This window comes from Delphinus delphis, chromosome 11 (assembly GCF_949987515.2).
Source record: "Delphinus delphis chromosome 11, mDelDel1.2, whole genome shotgun sequence".
Lineage (NCBI taxonomy): Eukaryota > Metazoa > Chordata > Mammalia > Artiodactyla > Delphinidae > Delphinus > Delphinus delphis.
In genome coordinates, this window is record NC_082693.1 from 96,000,137 (window position 1) to 96,013,904 (window position 13,768).

A 13,768-nucleotide genomic window follows, 5' to 3' on the forward strand; every position below is an offset into this window, starting at 1 on the left:
TCCACAGACATGAGCAAAAGGCAAGGCTAACCCATATTCAACACTAGCTTGTCCCACACTAACTGGAAAGGAATGTGGACATTTTAAAATGGGTATAGGTTGGGCTTCCCTGGTGGCGCAGTGGTTGAGAGTCCACCTGCCGATGCAGGGGACACGGGTTCGTGCCCCGGTCCAGGGGGATCCCACATGCCGCGGGGCGGCTGGACCTGTGGGCCATGGCCGCTGAGCCTGCGTGTCCGGAGCCTGTGCTCCGCAACGGGAGAGGCCACAGCAGCGAGAGGACCGCATACCGCAAAAAAAAAAAAAAAAGAAAAATCTCTTTTTAGAATTTGATTACCAAGCAAGGTGACTAAGTTATATAGCTTGCTCTGAAATCCTTTCCCTGAAAGATCTTGCTTAGTCACCACATTTTCAAGTTGAGTTAGGTGCCATCCCCACCCTCCTTGGTCACAGGGTGGCAGCTAACAGCACAGTCTCTGGAGGCAGCCTGAAAGTGCAAATCTCAACTCTGCCATTATGAGTTGTACGGCCTTGGAGAAATTACTTAACCTCTCTGCACCTTACTTTCCTCATCTGTAAAGTAGGGATAATTACAGTATTATCCATTTTGCTCTCATAGAAATTAAAAAAGCTAATATCTGAAAGGTGCCTGGCTCATGGTAAACACCACATGGCTAAAATTCTCATCACCACCATCATTACCATCATCGTGGTGACGCTGTCACACTGTTATAACCGGCAAGTTCCAGAGGACAGGAGTGTCCCACATTTTTCTCTCAACTCCTAGCACAGGAACATAATAGGTACCTGAATGTGGGCTGACTTTAAACTTTTATTTTTATTTTTATTTTTTTTGCGGTACGCGGGCCTCTCACTGTTGTGGCCTCTCCTGTTGCGGAGCACAGGCTCCAGACGCGCAGGCCCAGCAGCCATGGCTCACGGGCCCAGCCGCTCCGCGGCATGTGGGATCCTCCCGGACCAGGGAATGAACCCACGTCCCCAGCATCGGCAGGCAGACTCTCAACCACTGCGCCACCAGGGAAGCCCCTACCACCAGGGAAGCCCCAACATTTTTAAAAGTCCTAAAATTGAGGATATACGTACTCAAATTTGCTAATCTGCCTTACAACATTTTTTAAACTAATTTTTACTGGAATATAGTTTATTACAATGCTGTGTTAGTTCCTACTGTACAGTAAAGTGAATCAGCTATTCGTATACATATATCCCCTTTTTTAAAAAATTTATTTTATTTATTTATTTATTTTTGACTGCGTTGGGTCTTCGTTGCTGCGTGGGGGCTTTCTCTAGTTGTGGCGAGCAGGGCTACTCTTCATTGCAGTGCATGGGCTTCTCATTGCCATGGCTTCTCTTGTTGCGGAGCACGGGCTCTAGGCACGCAGGCTTCAGTAGTTGTGGTACGTGGGCTCAGTAGTTGTGGCACACGGGCTTACTTGCTCCGTGGAATGTGGGATCTTCCCGGACCGGAGACCGAACCCGTGTCCCCTGCATTGGCAGGCAGGTTCTAAACCACTGAGCCACCAGGGAAGTCCCTCCCCTCTTTTTTTGGATTTCCTTTCCATTTAGGTCACCACAGAGCATTGAGTAGAGTTCCCTGAGTTATACAGTAGGTTCTCATTAGTTATCTATTTTATACATAGTATCAATAGTTTATATATGTCAATCCCAATCTCCCAATTCATCCCACCACCCCCTTTCCCCCCTTGGTGTCCATACGTTTGTTCTCTATGTCTGTGTCTCTATTTCTGCTTTGCAAATAAGATCATCTATACCATTTTCCTAGATTCCACATATATGTGTTAATATACGATATTTGTTTTTCTCTTTCTGACTTATTTCACTCTGTATCAGTCTCTAGGTCCATTTATGTCTCTACAAATGACACAATTTCATTCCTTTTTATGGCTAAGTAATATTCCATTGTATATATGTACCACATCTTCTTTATCCATTCCTCTGTTGATGGACATTTAGGTTGCTTCCATGTCCTGGCTATTGTAAATAGTGCGGCAGTGAACATTAGGGTGCATGTGCCTTTTTTTTTTGGCTGTGTTGGGTCTTTGTTGCTGTGCTCGGGCTTTCTTTAGTTGCAGCGAGCGGGGGCTACCCTTTGTTGTGGTGCGTGGGCTTCTCATTGCAGTGGCTTCTCTTGTTGCGGAGCACAGGCTCTAGGCACATGGGCTTCAGTAGCTGTGGCACACGGGCTCAGTAGTTGTGGCTCACAGGCTCAGTAGTTGTGGTGCACGGGCTCAGTTGCTCTGCAGCATGTGGGATCTTCCTGGACCAAGGCTCGAACCTGTGTCCCCTGCATTGGCAGGCGGATTCTTAACCATATGCCACCAGGGAAGTCCCCATGTGTCTTTCTGAATTATGGTTTTCTCTGGGTATATGCCCAGCAGTTGGATTGTTGGGTCATATGTTAATTCTAATTTTAGTTGGTTTTTTTTTTTTTTTTGTGGTACGCGGGCTTCTCACTGTTGCCAGGGAGCACTGGTATTTATTTAAAATAAATAAATAAAATAAATAAATTTATTAAAAAATTACAAAACGAAAATAACAAGCTGGGGTCTGGCCACGTGCCAGGATTCATGTGAGTTCATTTGCTCACTCCTCCCAAAGCCCTAAGATGAGTATAAGCCTTCTCATCTCCACTTTTAAGGGAAGGAAACTGAGACACAGAGAGGTAAGGAACATGCTCACCTTACCAACAGCTAGGGATGGCAACGGGATTCAGACCCCCAGCAGCCAAGCTGCAGCATCCTCACACCTACCACCCACCTAGCACTGCCTTGTGAATCTCTGGGGTGCCTACTGCACCCAGGCTCACGTCAGCCTTCCCTTCCCACGTGTACCCCCCCAAGGGCCTCAGGACTATAAAGTTTAAGCTCCCAGACTGGCCCTCCCAAGGCCACGCAGATCTTCCCCTTTGAATCTTATTTCTCCTCATTTTCCTATGCATATAAAAACTAGCTACTAAACAGTTCACTTTTTCCCACCTCTATATCTTCTCGTAAAGTCTGAGTGCGGCCCTCCTTTTTCCCTACCTTGTCTCCGTTATCAAAATCTCACCAGACCTTCGAAGTTCACTGCAAATGTGACCTCCTCCTTTACACTTTGCCTAATTTTCCAACCAGAAGTAGACACCATGCTCTGTTTCTATCAATGTTCTTTATAGTTTATCTTCTTATTTATGTTGTATTTGTACCCCCAGCCCACCAACAGTGACAAGGGTGAGACCCCCTGCACTTGTCACATCCCATGACATACTTAATGGTGAACTTGAGAATAAACAGAGCCAGAGAGAGGAGCACTGGGACACTCAGCGTCACAGGCACTGGGCGAAGAGCTCCGAGGCCTGGAGGGTGGGAAGAGGCCAGACCATCAGGTCCACTCTGCAGTCAGTTCCCAGCGCAGTTTGCCATTTCCGCAGATGCCTAACCTGTCTTTTCCTTTTTGCTTGGCAAAAGCCGTAGTCTAAAAATTTTTTTCCCTTTGTAAACTCGTTGACTTGAAATTCTACTTAAAAACAAAACAAAACAAAACCTCCGGACTTCCCTGGTGGAGCAGTGGTTGAGAGTCCACCTGCCAATGCAGAGGACACGGGTTCAAGCCCTGGTCCGGGAAGATCCCACATGCCGCGGAGCAACTAAGCCCCTGTGCCACAACTACTGAGCCCGTGTGCCACAACTACTGAAGCCCACGCGCGTAGAGCCCATGTTCTGCAACAAGAGAAGCCACCGCAATGAGAAGCCCACCCACCGCAATGAAGAGCGGCCCCCGTTCACCGCAACTAGAGAAAGACCGCGTGCAGCAACGAAGACCCAACGCAGCCAAAAATAAATAAATTAATTTAAAAAAAACTAAAAAATCACAAAACCTCCTTTTAAATAAACATTCCACCCATGCCAAACTGTTAATATGTTCATGCCTGGGAAATGGGACTCTGTGTGTGTTTGTGTGTGTGTGTGTGTGCACGTGTGTGTGCAGCCAGCTAGCACGGGGAGAGGAAGGAGAGGGGAAGGGGGTTCTAGAGCAGGGACTTTCACTTCCTACTTTATATACTCTGGGACTGTTTGGATTTTTTTCCCCAGTGAACTAATGTTTGTAAATTTTTTTTTTTGCGGTACGCGGGCCTCTCACTGCTGGGGCCTCTCCCGTTGCGGAGCACAGGCTCTGGACGCGCAGGCTCAGCGGCCATGGCTCACGGGCCCAGCCGCTCCGCGGCACGTGGGATCCTCCCGGACCGGGGCACGAACCCGTGTCCCCTGCATCGGCAGGCGGACTCTCAACCACTGCGCCACCAGGGAAGCCCTGTAAATTTTTTAATCAATAAAAAATGTTTAAAGAGCAGCCCTCCGCCTCATGAAAAGAAAATCCTTAGCACCCTCATCATCCTTGACTTTCTCCTGCCCAAATCCTAGACTGTTGCCCTTGGGTTATATGTACAGTGATTTTTTTTTTAAACAGTTGTTCTTGAATCATTTATAAGCATCATGATTCATACAGTTATATTTATCTAACTTTTAAAAGGGTAGTGATTAAACCTGCAACATCCCAAACAGGCCCTGCTGTCCAGCCTCATCAGGCTTTCAGGCAGCCAGCCCTTCCCTCAGCTGGGGAACACGTCAGAAAACCACCTGATTTCCTGGACCGGTTTAAGCTGGTGTTGTGCTGTAGTGGTGAGGAAAAGGGAGGGCCAGGTTCTGATGGGTGGGACCTCGCAGAGAGGAAGAGGGAAAGAGCACAGTGAGAGAGAAAGGAAGACAACACACTACGCATCGCCTCAGTCTAGGCATCGCGACCTCTGGACAGAGTGGGTCACCACGTGCTAACTGGGGACAACTGACCTGGGGGAAAAAGTACATGAAGAATAAACTTGCCCTGGCAACCAAATCCCTCCACATTTCAAAAAGAGACAAGGTCAGGAGAGTGTATTAAAAATATCCTGGGTCCAGCATCTAAGAAAAAAGAAAAGAAGACAGGAAACTGACAGATATTCTGGAAGTAGTAAGAACACCCAAGAGAATTCCCTTTTCTAAATCATGACCTATGGAGTTCTATGGCTATAATAACATTTAGCCCATTTTGCTTTGATAAACTGATTTCTGAAAAAAAGAACTCAAGTACATAAAGTTTTCTTCAGTTAATCCATTAAAAAGAAAGTTATGGGGACTTCCCTGGTGGCACAGTGGTTAAGAATCTGCCTGCCAATGCAGGGGACACGGGTTCGAGCCCTGGTCCAGGAAGATCCCACATGCCGCGGAGCAACTAAACCTGTGCGCCACAACTACTGAGCCTGTGCACCTAGAGCCCGTGCTCCACAACAAGACAAGCCACTGCAACGAGAAGCCCGCGCGCCGCAACGAAGACCCAATGCAGCCAAAAATATGTTTAAAAAAAAAGAAAGTTATGTTGTTATTATTACTGTATAGTTTTTGCGCCAGGATACAAAATATCTCGTTACAAATTATCATAGATTTTACCCTACAGGAACAAATGCTCTTTATGGTAATCACACTGTAGTATCAGTATTCCTTAAGTCATAATATAAAATAAAACTGCTTGCCATGATTTCAAACAGCCTGCCTGCCTAGCTGGCTCCTTCCCTGGAAAAAGAACTGGCAGGGAAACAGGTGAGCTGACCTGGGGAGGCCAGCCGTACAGAGATCTGAGCCACGACTGCTCAGAGGTGCCCCTGTACTTCCAGCCTCCTACTGGACTGTGGGACTGTGTCCAGAGGGGGCATCTTTCTCTGATGGCCACAAGGGCCCCAGAAAGGCTACTACCAAGAGGTCAGAGCAGAGATAGGGACTAGCCAGAGGGGTCCAGGCAGCCCACGTCTTTCACATTGCAAACATTTGAAACTGCCACTGAAATTCATGCAAAAATCATTCCCTCGGGCTCTGCTATAAGTGTCGTTGGAGGCTGAGCTGCCGGATTTTGCTGGGGGCGCAGCCCTGATCTGACGAGGGTCTCCCGCCACCTGCAGTGACTGTCCACCTGGAGGAGCAACAGAGACCCCTTCCCCCAGGAGGCGTCAGAGCAAGACTCCTATGTGCTGCTAATTATCAGAGACAAGAAAGGAAAAGGAGATGCTGCCTCAAGGCTTCTGTTCTGACTGTGGCTTCAACACTGCTTCCTCTCACACCAAGCTCTACAGCACAGCCACCAAGTAGAAAATAATTCATTTTCCGAGTTTACTCAATTACACAAGATTTAAATCTCCATGACTCATAATCAACCTCTCATTTTACTTGACGTCAAAGCAAACATAAAGGAAAAGGGGAGAGAGAACCACGTAACGAGGTAATCACTCCCACCCCCAGTGAGGAAAGTTCCCCTTACCGAATAAAACTCAGGTGGACACCAAGCGACCGGTGTGACCCCGAGCAGTCGATGCACAGGAACACCCCATAAGTGATGCTGGCCCAGCTGGGATTCTTGGCACCGCAGTCAAAACACACCTGAAAGAAAATTTCAAAATTCAGTTATTCATCGATTCTTATCAGCCAAATGAGCCACCCTATAGGACAGTACAGGATGTGGCTTCAAAGCTGCTTAATCTTTACAATTCAAACTGATTATTAGAGGGAATTCCCTGGCAGTCCAGTGGTTAGGACTCAGCATTTTCACTGCCAGAGCCCAGGTTCAATCCCTGGTGGGGGAACTAAGATCCCACAAGCTGCACAGTACGGCAAAAAAAAAAAAAAAAAAAGAATAATAGATAAACAAACTGGTTATTAGAAAAATATCTCACCTAGATTTTTTTTTAAACCTCAAATTTCTATTTCTTTTATTATTATAATGTTACTGTATTATATAATTATATATCAATAGACTATTAATATAATGCATTAATTATATGTTATATATTTTTGTATATCTATTACAACAGTACGTAGTATGCGTAGTGAAGAGAACTTAGATGTGTTTATTGCCTCAAACATGACTCATGCATGAAGCATCGACAGGGTTCCTGCCACTCACATGCATGAACGCTAGACAGCGATGTCCCCTGCAGGAAAGGCCCAAGGCCTTACTGTCCCCTGGGCAGTGGCTCTACCAAATGTCAGGCGTCTGTGCACATTTCTCCTCTCCCCAGCCAGAGGAAGAGAGCCCCCTGGATGCTCCCCTGGATCCTGCCCTCCAGGTACTGACCCCCTCATGTAATCCCCACCCTCGATTTGCCCAGGAGGCCCGTGTGACCAATGATATGGCAGAAGTGCTGGCGCGTCCCTTCCGGGGTGAGGTCATAAAAGACCCTGGGGCTTCCTTTCTCTCTCTTGCTCTCCCCCCAGATCACTGGCTCTGGGAGACGCCAGGTGCCATGTCTTGAGGACACTGGGTCGCCCAGTGGGGAGAGCCACGTGGAGAGGAACTGAGGCCTTTAGTCCAACAGCCAGTGAGGAGCGGAGGCCGGCTGACCACCACGTGAGTGAGCTTGGAGTGGGGGCCCCAGCCTCCTGAGAAGCCCTGAGCCTTCCTTCCTCAGCACTGACTAAAGTCAACATTCCTCACCTGATAACAGGAGCACAAACGTACTTTAGAATACACAGTGCTTGTTGTGGAAATGAATACTTATGAGTAATTAGAGCCAGGACAACAGGACAGTTAAAAATTCCACAAATAATAGACTTGTTTTGAATTGTTTTCCAGAAAAAATAAAACTATATTTTAGCTAACTGAGCCACCCCCAGATTCCTGGCCCTCAGAACCTGTGTGAGACAACTTGTGTTTGTTGTTTTAAGATGCTGAGCTCCACAATAGATGCTAATAGAGAGAGCTGTTCCTGCGTGAAATGCCGTGTCCTTCATGACCTCTGCCCCTTCCACTCTGTCCAGGTCACTGTTATTACTCAGACACACAGCTCACGTCCAAGGAGTGGGCCCCCTCCTGCACAGCTCGGAGCTCCTGCAGCGTTGGGGGCCCTTCCCTCACCTTGCCTTCCGCCTGCATCTGCACAGAGCTCGGACGTGGCTAACGCTCAATAAATGTTTTCTGTGTGTTTTTTCATCTCCCACAGAGCCTGAAAAATAGTGATCTACCCATACAAAGCATTCAGGAAATACATGTTAGTCAAATGAACAACGTATAAAACTTATTACCAGCTCAAAAATTAGCACCAGCCCCCTCAACACTGAAGTCAAACATTCTTCATCTGATAACAGGACACAAAAGTACTTTAAAATACACAGTGCTTGTCACGGAATTAATATTTGTAATTAATTAACATCAGCACAACAGAGTGGTAAAAATTCCACGAATATGTTTCCCTGGTGGCGCAGTGGTTGAGAGTCCGCCTGCCAACGCAGGGGATGCGGGTTCGTGCCCCAGTCCGGGAGGATCCCACATGCCGCGGAGCGGCTGGGCCCGTGAGCCATGGCCGCTGAGCCTGCGTGTCCGGAGCCTGTGCTCCGCAGTGGGAGAGGCCACAACAGTGAGAGGCCCGCATATTGCAAAAAAAAAAATTCCACGAATAGGAGGTTTTTTAAAAGCCCCCATCTTTTAGGTATGCTTTATAGGCAGAGCCACCTATGTGAAGGTTGTCTCAACTAGAACCATCAAGAAAGATCTGGGGACTTCCCTGGCAGTCCAGTGGTTAAGGCACCACGCTTCCAATGCAGGGGGGAGCGGTTCAAATCCTGGTCAGGGAACTAAGATCCCACATACCATGCAGTGTGGCCAAAAAAAAAAAAGGAAAGCAAGCTCGCTTCTGGCCTTTTGAGGGCAATACAAGCGTGAAAACACGCGTGGATTTTCCAAAGCCCCTCATGGTGACAGGTTCACAATAAGCAGGCAGGATTAGAGGGCTGACAGTTGACACGAGAGGCACCAGGCATTCACTCCAGTGTTTACTGACTGCCTGCTACGTGCCAGGCACTGTGGCAGAGGCTGAGGTATTAAGAAGTGGATGGCGGCACTGACTCCACGAACGCTTGCTGAGTCTCCCCATCTCCCCCTACCCCCGCCCCGGACAGGCCACTGAAGTGGGAGTAAAGGGCACGGAAATGAAGATGCCCTGTGGTAACAGCCATGAGAGTAAGGAATGCCCACCCCTGGGATGCCAAACAGTGGGCCTGACTCTGCCAAAGGTGCCGCCCCTCTGCAAGAGGACACTGTGATCCCTCACTCACTTAGCTAACAGCTGTCACTATCAGTACGCCCCCGACACACACAGAGTGCACGTACAAAAGTGGCCTGGGAAGAGTCAGCCCGCGTGGAGCCCAGTCTAGCAGTCCCAGCGGGCAAGACAACTAGTTATAATGTTGAACCTTAGTAAGCAAGGACAGGATGCAAAAAGTTTTCTAGACAGGGCCCAAGTGGCATGTGGGATGTCAAGAATAGAGTCTAAAAGGGCAGAAGGGGCAAAAGCCTGTGCAGGAAATGGCCCTGTGCAGGGACACGACCCAGAGGTTGGGCGCACACAGCCCAGAGCAGGCAAGTCTGAGAATCACTCCCAAGGTGGTCGCAAGGCTGGTTACGAAAAGACAGCAGCGGGGCTTCTAACAAGTGGCCTCAGAATCCTCCTGACCCACCAACTAAGATGAGGAATTGCAGGCCTCTCGCCTTCCGAGACGGCCCGCACTCTTGTCTGGAGTATGTTTCTCCCAAGGCCGTTCTCGCCTTTTGAGACAGACCATGTTCAGCCTACAGAATATGTATCTCTCTAAATAAATCCATTTCTGGACTCCCCTGGTGGTGCAGTGGTTAAGAATCCATTCCACAATGCAGGAGACACGGGTTCGAGCCCTGGTCCGGGAAGATCCCACATTGCCGCGGAGCAACTAAGCCCGTGCGCCACAGCTACTGAGCCTGCATGCTAGAGCCCGCGAGCCGCAACTACTGAGCCCACGTGCCACAACTACTGAAGCCCGTGTGCCTAGAGCCCGTGCTCTGCAACAAGAGAAGCCACCGCAATGGGAAGCCCATGCACCACTCGCCACAACTAGAGAAAACCTGCACGCGGCACAGGAAGACCCAAGGCAGCCAAAAATAAATAAATAATCCTTCTTTCTCCTGAAAAAAAAAAAAACAGATGAGGAATTGCAGAATGCAGCTCTGTGAGGGCTGGGGCCTTGTTCACCTGAGCTGAGCGCTGAGCACTGAGCCTGGCACAAAGCAGGCACCAAATGCAAATACAGGTGGTAGAAGAGCTCACGAGCTGAGACTGGGCCCCGTGGGATCTGAGGTCAGAGGGCAGTTCGAAATCTAAGTCTGGCTCTCTGCTGGAGCAGGGACTCCATTTTGTTTTGATGGGCAAGTGGAGATATGGTCTTCTAAGCAGAGTATCAGTTCTTATGGTGATAAAAAGTAGTTTGGGACGAACAATTTGTTTTGCTACATGGTCAGAATAATTACTATAGAAATCACAGCTAATATTGAGTGTTTGCTCCATGTCAGGCACTGCTGTTGGCCAACAGAATCTTGATAACAACCCTATAAGAAGGTACTGTTCTTATGCCCATCTGGGCCAGCTTCCGGGCCTGTGTGTGATCGACGCAGTCACACAGGACACCGCACACAGAAGCGCCCATAGGTGGTTAATGCTCTGCTGTCTCATCTTGAAATTCTTAGTACTTTTGAAACAAGGGCCCTGCATGTTCACTTTGCACATTTCAAGTTCCCTGCAGAGTATATAGCGCCAGTTTTCATCCCCGTGTTAGAGAAAACTAAGGACACATGAAGTTAAGTGTCATAGCTAAGACATGGCATCACAGAGACTGGACCCCGGGCAGTCTGCCCCGGAGTGTACTCGTCACCCCTTCACTACACTGCCTCTTACCCCGCCAGGCAGCCCTTTATCTGTCCTCCAGGCACTAGACAGACCGTATGCTTCCTGAAGGCAGGAGCCTGTCTCTTTTTCCATCAGTACATCCTCAGTGCTCTGCAGTGCCCGGCATGCTGCAGGTGCTTAACTGGTATTTGCTGAATGAATATTTGCTGAATAACTCAAACAATCAATATAACACTAAGGGAAGAGCAGAGACAGGGGAGGATTTCACAAACTAGAAAACTGGCCCTTTGAGTTAAAACCTTTGATCCAGAGTAAAGAGCCATCATACATGAGAGGGAGAACTGGACACCACATTCTAAAAGCAAATTGAGGTGTTTTTCTTTAAGTACTTTCCTGTCTTGTGTGTCTTAGAGCTCTTTTTAACCATCTCACTTTAAAAATGCTTATTAACTCTTCCACATCATTAAAACTAGTTTTCATCTTTGCTTAGATAATGGTTTCTTATTAACAATCAAATAAAAAGTCTTAATCAAGAAATGTAGCACAGGGCTTCCCTGGTGGCGCAGTGGTTGAGAGTCCGCCTGCTGATGCAGGAGACACGGGTTTGTGCCCCGGTCCGGGAAGATCCCACATGCCGCGGAGCGGCTGGGCCCCTGAGCCATGGCCGCTGAGCCTGTGCGTCCGGAGCCTGTGCTCTGCAACGGGAGAGGCCACAACAGTGAGAGGCCCGCGTACCGCAAAAAAAGAAAAAAAAAAAAGAAATGTAGCACAAGACTGTGGAACACTACCAGAAAATATTTTTGCTCGATGCTTTTATGAATCCTACTACAGAATATAAAATTTTCTACAAGTGTGTTGTTCATAATTAAAATAATAATAACAACAAAAAATTGCTGACATGTATTGAGGACCAGTATATACAGGTACTGCTCTAAGTGCTTTTCTTGGATTTTCTCATTTAATCCTCACAATAACTCTCTGAATTAGATCTAGCTCATGTCTCATTTTCAGATGAGGAAAATAAGGTACAAAGTAGTCAAGTAACCTGCCCAAGGTGACAGGAAGTCCCAGGGTCTGGATAACAATTTACAAGCAAGCCCACACATGTCCCTCAAAAGTGTTCTTGGTATAAAGACACTGACTTCTAATTTAAAAGGGACATCTTTTGATGAATTCAGTCAAAGAGAATATATGTTGGGTTTCTGAGATAAAGCAGACCAAAAAATGTATAGTTTCTACACTGCTAACTGCAGATACTAATCTGGTCTAGTTTACATCAACCCCTCTTTATAAACAGATTAACCTAAATTCGAAAGTCAAGAAAATAGCAAAGAAATCGGCACTGGAGAATTCCTGGAAACTCTTTCCCCTCCTGACTTTCCTACGTTCATCAGATATCAACTCCTATAAACTGTTTCCTTGCTCACTTCTCTTAGGCTGTAAAAACATGGGCTCCCCTCCACCTAGACCTAAAACAAAGACATCTAAGTTTTGTAAAACTCTGGGACTTTCTTTCTATGCCATCATGTCATGGCACACAGAGTCCATGCTGACACGACGGCCCTTTGCACTGTCCAGGTTCCACTCTGACCTGTGATCCTCAGCAGAGGGTGTCACTTTAGCCCGATGTGTCACCACATCTCCAGCCAGTAGCGAAAAGTTGTTAAGAGTCATGGGTGGGGGGAAGGGACAGTCTCTGGAGATAAAAAAAAAACGAAAACCCCCATCTCCAAAGAGAGAGGCAAAAGGGAAGGAAGGGAAAGGGGTCTGTGGTGGGCTTTCTTAGCAAGAGACAAGAGCGCGAAGCCACTTAGCAGTGATCACTTAGCAGCTTTATCAGACAGGGAAACTGAGGCTGCCACCAGAGGACACAGCTTCCCTGAGGAGCTTCAGAGGTGAGCTCGGAGGCAGGGAGGTGGCGAGCCGAGTTTCCCCGAGCGCCCAGCGCTACCAGCTGGAGTTTCTGGCCCGGCGCATGCTTCCCGGCTGGGTCATAGGTGGCCTGTGGTCTCCGCCCCCAGTCGCAGGAGCCGCGGGTACGCCCCCTAGCCCTCCCTCGGGCCCCCGAGCTCGCCCCCCGCTCTCTCAGGAACTCGTGTCCACTCCGCCCCCACCAAAAGCCGCCTCCGACCCCCGTAAGTTCCCCGGCCCGGTGTTAGGAGCCCACAAGGGTCCGCCCCCGGGACCCCCAGATGCTCTCGCCTCCCGCCCCCAGGACTCCCAGGTGCCCGCCCTGCCTCGGACCCTGGGGTGCGCCCCCTACCCCGCCCCTCCCTTGCTGAAGCTGCGGGGCGGCGCACAGTCCGGACCCAGGCGAGGCCCAGCCGCTGCGGCCGCACAGTGCGACGTGTCACAGGCCGGGCCGACTCCTCCTCCCGCGGCCGCGGCCACTGGCGCCGCAGGGGCCTCCCGCAGGGTCCGGCAGGGATGCCAAGCAAGCCTGAACACGCCCGGCGGCCGTTACCTTGTTGGTGGGCACCGACCGGAGGCGCTTGAAGATGGTCAGGATGTCCTGCTTGCTGGGGTCCCCCATGGTCACCAAAGAAACGAGGCGCAGCTGGCCCCGCCAACCGGGAAGGGCAGAGTAGGAGCGGTTGCCGCCTCCGGGAGGTAGACGATAGCCGAAGGGCGGGGCTGCCCGTGACGATCAGACCGGGCCTCTCGATGTCCCCGCCCACTGCCGGAGCGCACGCGCCACTCTCCCCAGTGGCCCTCGCTTAACAGTGCCACTGGCTCCTCCCACTCAGGCCCCGCCCCGGTTCCTACGCAGGAGGCTCGCGCGCTTCCTCCAGGTCTCCGCCGGGCCTCCACTCCCGGCAGTAAGTGGCGAAGCTCGGTCCGGGTTGGGTTTGTACCTGCGCGCACGGCTGGTCGAGCCACCGCCGCTTCGGCTGACGGACTGCTTCCTCAGCCAAGGTGCTCTCACCTCCTCCCCGTGAGAGCGGCAGAACCTGTCACTCCAAGTGGCAAAGGAGGAAACTTGCGGGGCAAGGGCCTCCCCGCCGGCTCCCC

At 49.5% G+C, this 13,768-nt stretch overlaps 1 protein-coding gene across 2 annotated transcripts in view; it reads right to left on the reverse strand.

Annotated features, from left to right (window-relative positions):
- The window catches only part of ARFGAP3 (ARF GTPase activating protein 3), a 54,621-nt gene extending 41,264 nt beyond the window's left edge, over positions 1–13,357 (reverse strand). For both annotated transcript variants that reach the window (XM_060025790.1, XM_060025789.1), the window contains exons 1-2: positions 13,221–13,357; positions 6,367–6,485 (exon numbers count right to left, since the gene is read on the reverse strand). In XM_060025790.1, the coding sequence (XP_059881773.1) occupies positions 6,367–6,485; positions 13,221–13,289 (188 nt within the window). In that variant the 5' untranslated portion in view covers positions 13,290–13,357. The remainder of the gene's footprint in view (positions 1–6,366; positions 6,486–13,220) is intronic.
- Between the last annotated feature and the right edge of the window lie 411 nt (positions 13,358–13,768).